General features: G+C 49.5%; 1 protein-coding gene across 1 annotated transcript; it reads left to right on the top strand.

Moving 5' to 3' along the window:
* Positions 1-1,862: 1,862 nt before the first annotated feature.
* Positions 1,863-7,230, top strand: LOC121835501. Its single transcript, XM_042289746.1, has 2 exons — positions 1,863-3,412; positions 3,594-7,230. The coding sequence occupies exons 1-2, from the start codon at positions 1,863-1,865 to the stop codon at positions 7,093-7,095; spliced, it is 5,052 nt and encodes a 1,683-aa protein (XP_042145680.1). The 3' UTR covers positions 7,096-7,230.
* Positions 7,231-8,325: the final 1,095 nt, after the last annotated feature.

Raw genomic sequence — 8,325 nt, 5'->3', positions numbered from 1 at the left:
GCGACGATTAAACTTGTAGCTCATGGCGTTGCGCATGAGATACTTGCGTGACACTTGTGTCAGTATGGTTGTGCAAAGTGCCCGAAATTCGAACTTAAAATTGCTGCAACGCAACTTTAAACCGCGTGGAAGCAAATTAGTCACGGCTTCCGGTTTTAGCGCACGCGCCAGCCTTTGTCCCTACAATAGGCGAAATAAAAGGCAGTACATTGGGGGATAAGCGAGTGAGGAGAGGACAGGTTCATGGTAGCCGGCAGGTAGACCGGCATAACATACTTGTTTGTTGCTGTTGTTAAAAAACATCTGTATTAAGTCTAATAAAGGAAAAATAGAAAGGGAGAACGATGGGTGGCTACCCCTATTCCGGGTCCCATTAAATTTCTATCGAGGTGCGCGCTGTCCGAGGCAGAACGAAAGTTCTTGTGTTCGTGGCTTTTATTTTCAGCGCTGTAATAATACGAATGTTGAGGACCCAAATAAGTCACTAAGATTATCAAAATATTTTTCCTGCTTCTCCTGGCTCGTGCAAATGTACTTTACCATTTGCGAAAATCAATGCCGCTATGCTCTAGAATGTAATGCGTCAAAAAGTATGAGTAATTTCGTTAGACTGAACAAAATTACGCGTAAACTCCTCTCAATAGTGTTATGGTAGGTCATATGATGGAGTTAGTATGCCATATGATAGTTGTCCTCTTTTAATTAGCTTCTTAGAACATCTAAGGACCTTGCATTTGCAAGAGACGAGCGATTTTATGGGAAAGGGCAACTCAGAAAGATACAAACTTACGTCCACATTCAAGACGACCAAGTTCCGCTCCTTTGTGCACTCTATTGCACGTGGCAGTGCCATGTTGAATAACCGTACTTCGGGCTCAACTGCCTTCTTTCGGAGTTGCGGTATGAGCTTGTAACAGAACACAAAATGTACTCTTTGCCTGAGGCATAGGAGCAGGTCCCGAAAAGCAAAGTCCAGATGCTAGCTGTGCTTTGCAAAAACGCGCACACTTATTGAATCATCGGAAAATATGTGATAGCATTTCTCGGTAGAAAGAACACGAAAATATAAAATTTAGCCAAAAGATGTAGATACGTCATGTTTTTCTTTGGGATCTAGTATAAAACTAAAATAACAAGACCTTGAGATAGTTGCATGATTTTCGTGTTGCACAACAAACTTTGATGTTTGCTTCAAACGACTATTGAAGGTGTCAAAAAAAAAAGAAAAAAAAAGACGGGTTTATTACGGTTATCGAACGCGGTTTTATCCAGGTTCGTTTCAACGAAAGGGGTGCGGTATATCGAAGCACGGTTTAGCGAAAATGGATACATTTTATCGAGGCCTCCGTTTGAGAAATGCTGCTTGTAGGCGGCGGCAAGCTAGGCTTCCAAACAGACCGCGCTTCGTGCGGGCAGCCCTCGCTATCGCTCGGGAAAAGTTTAATATAAGTTCGAGCGTGGATCGCCAAAGGTTGGTTAGCATGCGGGCGGTCGCCATTTTCTCTAAACGGCGATCCGATCTGCTGTTGTCGCGAAAACGGTGTTCGCTAAAACGAGCTTCCCTAAACCACACTTCTCCGAAAATCAGCACATTCTTCTCCATAGCTTACAACCATGCTGGGGTGTTGTAAGCTCTTCTTCTTTGACCAAGGCTGACCCCCTGTCGCCATTTTGCAGGTTGTTTCCGCCTACGTAGACTACCGCAAAATCGAACTTTTTGAGAGGCAACCCGTCAATGTTCTCCTTGACAGCCTGGGACGACGACGAAGCGCTCGTTCTAACGGACGTGATTTTTCTAGCTCCGCCGACATATATTTATAACTCCTAGTTTAAAAGGCACCCGCGCCCCTGAAAAGGGCCCCATGGATCAAGGGCAACCCCCCGCCACCCTCCGACCGTCGATTTTGGATCCGGGAGGGACCAGTTTGGTGAATATGGAACCCGAGACTATGGACACCTCGCTAAACCTAACGTCTGGAATGCGAGGCACGGAAACTCAGGCTGCTGCTACAGGGACAACCGCGACCACGGCGGGCCCATCGACGGAAGGCCTCCAAATTGTACTGGACCTGAACACCCTCGACAAATTGAACGAATTTGGAGTTGCGAAGGAAGATATCGGAAGGCTCTTCGTAAGCTTCTTGACCTACCTCGCTACCACACAACAAGGAAAAGGCGCGCGACCAAACGCAGCAGAAAAGGTGAGCTCATGCCTTGGACAAGAATATCCCACGATTGCTCAAGCAGCACAATTGACAAAGACCCCGCTAAAAAGCCAGAATGCTAAACCTAACGGGACAGAAGCCACCCTTTTGGCGGAAAATATCGAGGACAACTCCTGGACACTAGTCCAGAACCGGCGCCGCCGTAAACGCTCGCTGACGTCAATCGAAGAACCCGAGAAGAAAGCCGCTGCTGTGTCCATCGATGAGAGGCCAGAGAGTAAAACTACCAGGGCCATTGTCCTTAAGCCGGTATGTAAGGAGGCAGTAAATGGATTCAGAGCCAGGGACATCAGGCAGGCTGCGGAAACGGCAGGAATCGAAAGCCAAGAGGATTTCAAAATCCAGTATCAGACAAAGACCAACACTATTACGCTCACTACGCAAGAAGAATGCACGGCAGAAAAGCTGCTACGGCTTAAGGCAATAGAGAAAAACGGCAAGCAGTATACAGTTTGCCCCTACAGAGCAATGGAGAAGAACCAGATCCGCGGTGTCATATACCCCCCGGGAGACAACAGCGAAGAGACACCAGAGACGCTGCTCGCAGACATGAAATGCGACAAGGCAAGGATTATTGCTGCCCGACTTATGGGTAAAGGCACAAGTGCGGTGTTAGTTACCTTCGAAGGTAACACACTGCCCAAGAAGGTCGTCTTCTGCCAAGCAATCTTGAGCGTGAAAGAATACCGCCCGCGTTCGATCGTGTGCTTTAGCTGCCACGAGCTCGGGCATAAGGCGGATGTCTGCCCTCGCAAGGAACGAAGGTGCGGTCAGTGCGGGAACGTGCACGACGAAGGAATGGACGAGTGCGACCGAGAACCAAAATGTCGTAACTGCGACGGCCCACATCCGGCCACCAGTAACGACTGTCCAAAAAGAAGAATTCCCGACAAAAAGAAGATGACACCCAAACCTCCGGCGCAAAATAAGGAGAGTTACGCTGCAGCTGCCAAGTCCATCACGGAGCGACCCAAGGCATCGGGGAAAAACGATCAAGACGAGCTTCCCACATGGATACCGGAATGGGCGAAATCTACCCAACGACAACAGCCAAGCCAGCAGGCATCAGACTTCGACGCCGAGAAAGAGATGAATAAACTCAAGAACGACGTACACATCGGCTTCAAGATGATCTTCGAGGCCATCGGAGAGATCAAGAAGGAGCTGGCGTTGCTGCGACATGGGAAGTAACTCCCATAGCAGTACAGGACAGGCCACCACGGAACAGACCCGCATTGTCCAATGGAATTGCTGCACATTCTCGACCAAAAGTGCAGAGCTGAGGTTGAGATTCGAGAGACAGCCGCCGCCGGATGTACTCCTTCTTCAAGAAACACGAACCCCGAACCTAACGTTCCCCTGCTATAGTTTCTACACGAACCCGACCATAGTAACTACGCCAAGGCCGAGCGAAAGGAACCCAGAGACGAAGAAAGGCTGGGCAGCAGTAGCAGTCCTGCGGCACATACCACATGCTCAGCTCGATACGGCGTCACTTTGCACTGGCAACAGAGAAGTGGTAGCCGTAAGACTCAGTCACAAACGGAAGAGGATAACTTTAGCCTCCGTCTATATAAGACCAGGAACGGCAACGGAAGATGACAAGGAAGCAACGGCATGGATAGGCGAACTTGTCGGTCTAGCCGAAGGGGATCCGATTATCATAGCCGGGGACTTCAACGCTCGACACAAAGATTGGGGGTACTCCAACAGCACGAGAAAAGGCCGTCAAATTAAACGCGCAATGAAAACTGCGGGCCTTACGCTTCGCAACGAGCCGGGAACTAAGACAAGGATTGGAATGCACAGTAGGCAAAATGACTCCACCCCGGACCTCTCCTGGGCCACTGCAAGCCTAGTGCTCGATTGGTCAACGTGGAGAGACAACCTTGACAGTGACCACTTTCCGGTAGAAATGAAAATCCATCACGGACAACGCAACAGAGGCAAAGAACAAAGACCAGTAGTCAAATGGGATCGTTTTAGGGAACTGCTTGAGACAGAAGACAGCCGAGACATCGAGGAGTGCATTCGGACGGCTCTGAGCGAAGCGAAGACAGAAGTTTTAGTAAAGCCTGGAGACCCAACACCGGACAATCACCTACTAAACCTCTGGGCCAGCCGTCTACAAGCACTGCAGCGGTACCGAAAGAACAGGACACTGCATCTAAAAATCAAGCTCAAACGAGCAGCAGCGAAAGCGAGGCAGTACTCTAAACAGCTCGGTCGCGAGAGGTGGAGGTCCCATTGCGGGTCCTTCAACGCACGAAACGGGCTGGGAAGAGCTTGGAGAACTTACAAGGGACTGAACGGAGCAAAGCGCAAGACAAGAAACGCTGCGCAGAACCTGGCCCTCAAGCTTAATATCAGCGAGTCAGAGATGGCGATCAGGGCTGGAGAATTGTTCTTTCCCCAAGAAGATGATAGCGCAAACCAGAGACCGGTTGCAATGAACATTCGCACGCCAGAAGAGGAAGGAATGGAAGACCCACTAAATATGGGAGAACTAATCGACGCAATCTACACGGCGAGGACCGGTAGTGCTCCTGGCCCGGACGGGGTGACGTACCAAGCTCTCAGAAACCTACCGGAAGAATCGAAGCAGAAACTTCTCGACAAGTACAACACAGTATGGGAAGAGGGTATTCTACCGAGAGCCTGGAAACTCTCCTGGGTCACTCCAATACCCAAACCCGGCAAACTGCTTGATCTCATTGAAAATATGAGACCTGTATCTCTAACATCCAATATCTGCAAGACGATGGAGAAAATCGTACTCAGAAGGATACAGTGGTATTTGGAAAAACACGAACGCCTGGATCCCCGGCAAACGGGCTTTCGCGAAGCAATGGGGACACAAGATAGCCTCAGGTTGCTCTATGAAGAGGTGCTGGCTGAAAAAGACAAACAAGACCCACGGCTCGTGGTCGCCCTGGACATACGCAAGGCGTTTGATTCAGTGCCGCACTGGGCAGTCGTCCGGGAGGCAAAAGCATGCGGCATCCGTGGAAGAACTCTGAACTTTATACGAGACTTCCTGCGCGACAGGAGGTTCCAGGTGAAGATCGGAGGGACCATGGGCCCAGAAACGCCGATTAAAAGAGGAGTGCCACAGGGGGCAGTTCTATCGCCGACCCTTTTCAATATGGTAATGGCGGGTCTCCCAGCTCGGCTTCGAGTCATCGAAGGGCTGGGATTCACCATCTATGCGGATGATGTGACGCTCTGGACCCGAGGGGGATCCTTGGGGGAACAAGAGAGCACGATGCAGCGGGGCATAGATGAAGTAGCCACCTACCTGGCAGAGGTGGGGATGGAAGCGTCATCAGAGAAAACGCAATATATGATGGTCGCTCGCCCTAGGGACCACAGGAAAGGAATAGCAGGCTCAGTACGGCTAGAACTCAATGGACAAGAAATCGGCAAAAAGCCACATATCAGAATCCTAGGAGTCACCTTCGAGCAGACGGCAAGAAGCACGAGATGGATCCCGGAGATGGAAAAGACGTGGGCTCAGGGTCTCAAGCTCATAAAGAAAACAACAAGTAAGTCCTGGGGAGCAGATGAAAAGGCTCTACGTATCCTCACAGAGGCCCTTCTCACGTCACGAGCACTGTACAGTTGCAACTGGCTGAATCTCAACCAGACGCAATGGAAAAAACTCGAGAGACTTAACAACCAATCGAGGCGAGTAGTCACGGGCCTTCCCAAATACACGCCACTCGAAATGCTAGAAAAGGAAGCACAAATGAACAACATAAAAGACAGGGCCGAAACCCAAGCAATCGCTCAGTTTCAAAGGCTAGAGCGCACTAAACATGGACGTAGATTCCTGCAAGACCTAGGATACGAGACAAGCAACAAGCCGCCATTGGAAGAGGCGCTACCCCCGTGGCAGGACGAGGTGATAACGGATCATCGGCCTCTGCCTCAAGTTTTGAACCAAGGGAAGAGGGCTAGAGTCGCTAAGATGCACGCGGCATGGTGCGAAACACATGCGCCAAACGAAGAAGTGCGGTACACCGACGCCGCAAAGAACGGTGACAAAGTGACATCTGCCTGGCACGACGCAAGGAGAGGCAGGACACAAACCGAATTACTGCCGTCGGGCACGACGGTGAGGGAGGCCGAATTGAGGGCGATATTGGCGGCGGCCCAGGATATCGCAGGAAAGAGCGCGACGGCACCTCACGCCAGAATTTTTACAGACTCGCAAGCAGCGATTAACGCAACACGCAGCAGCAGACCAAAGGGCCGAACAATAAAAAAGATTAAGAAAGTGGCGACGGAGCTTCGCATACGTGGCACCGACCTGCACATCACATGGCTTCCCGGGCACAGCGAAATCCCCGGGAATGAGAGGGCACACAGGGCCGCAGCGGAAGAAATAGTTCACGGCTCCACGACTGGCCCGACCTCTCATTCTGAAACGAATAACACGGTAGACCCGGAGGAACAGGCTGAACTTGCCAGGCAGGCGAGGAAGGCCTACCTCAGAGGGTTGCTGCCGTCACAAGAAGACAACATGCCAACGAGCTATACCAGATGGGAAGCTGTCCGAGTCCGACGGATCAGGACCGGAACAGCATTGACACCGGCCAAACAAGCGAGCTTCGGGCTCGTCGACATCGAGGGTTCCAGATGCAAGGCCTGCGCTGGGAAGAACACCGCCACACTACGCCACCTCCTCTGGGACTGTGCAGGCCTGGAACGGCTGAGGAAGAAAGCGATCCAATCTCTTCGGGAAGAGGACAGACCGGCGACGCTCGAGGAGTGGTCCCGACCCCAGGGAACACCGCAGCACAGAAAAGCAGTCCTCGATTCCCTGATGAGCTACATCAGGGAGACGGGGACCCATCATCACATTTAATTTTTTTTTCTTTTTTTTTCACATCATTCATTTCCTCTTTCCCCTAAAACCCCATGCCCCTCCTTTCTGTCTCAGGCCACCCCGCCAAGACAGCCGAACCACTCATCTCATCAATAAACATAATTCAACAACAACAACAACCTTGACAGCCTGCACCGTCGCTCCCGAGCAGCTAAAGCTGCACACTTGTATGCAATCATCTAAAAAGCGCGGCAAAGTTATTTCACTGGGCTGCTCCCGAAGATTGCGCCTTTCATCTTCGTCCGTACCTCAGTGAAATCTTCTAAATCTCACTTCTTTGTATATCAAGGTCGAACGCTAGAGCACGTCTTTTGAAAGCAATACACCACAAGCGCACACAAGGAACTGAATAAAGACCCAGGATCGGCTGAGTGAGAAACGGCTAGCTAGACTTATTTTTGCCTCAAACATGCAGTTCGTGTTTGAAGTGCAGGCCACTATAGACTACCGAAAAGTAGCTCCTAAAGTCATTTTTACGGAACGTGCAGATGGTCTTCACCGGAGAAGAAAATTGTGGCGGAGCGCTTATTTGTACGTGTTTTACTTGTTTTCATATCTAGCATTCAACGATGCTGCAGAGTGCCACCGTGAAAACTAACAGCAAACAAAAACTAACCCAAAACAAACGAAAGAGCCAGAACCCGTGCAAACTCCACGCGAGGTCTTTCCTTTTGTTTTTACTTTGTGCACGCGGCCCAACGCTGCCCGGTGCCGCCAGCTCCGTCCAGACTAGGGATGTTGCGAACCACCCTAGGTTCGATTTCGAAAGGTTTCGATATTTGCGAAGCGAACTGAGGTTCGATTTCGAAAAATTTCGATATTTTCGTACCGACCGAGGTTCGATTTCGAAAAATTCGCAACTTTTGTCCGCAGCGGAGTTTCGAATTCGAAAATTTCGAAGCTTTCACGGTTTCTAAAATTTCGAATCCGAATATTTCGAATATTTTTTTACTTCAGGTTCGATAAATCGAAGATTTCGAAATTCTTTGTAAAAAAACTTCGAAAACTTCGAACGCTTCGAATTTTTATAGACATGAAGTTCGAACAATTTGAAGATTTCGAATTTCTTTTGGCATAAAGTTCGAAAAGTTCGAAAGTTTCGATTCTCTTTTAACGCTAAATTAAAAAAAAAAAAAAAAAAAAAAGTTTGAAGATTTTGAATTTTTTTTTAATCCAAGTTTTTAAAGTTTGAAGTCCGATTTTCAAGTT

Source organism: Ixodes scapularis, unplaced genomic scaffold (assembly GCF_016920785.2).
Source record: "Ixodes scapularis isolate PalLabHiFi unplaced genomic scaffold, ASM1692078v2 PGA_scaffold13__105_contigs__length_92229423, whole genome shotgun sequence".
NCBI classification, from domain to species: Eukaryota; Metazoa; Arthropoda; class Arachnida; order Ixodida; family Ixodidae; genus Ixodes; species Ixodes scapularis.
This window is presented reverse-complemented; position numbering and strand designations above follow the sequence as displayed.

Excerpts from the sequence above, each read along its gene's own strand:
- LOC121835501 (XM_042289746.1), top strand. The coding sequence starts at position 1,863 with ATGGATCAAGGGCAACCCCCCGCCACCCTCCGACCGTCGATTTTGGAT. Across the intron at positions 3,413-3,593 it reads GCGTTGCTGCGACATGGGAA|TTTCTACACGAACCCGACCA; the intron begins GTAACTCCCATA and ends CCCCTGCTATAG.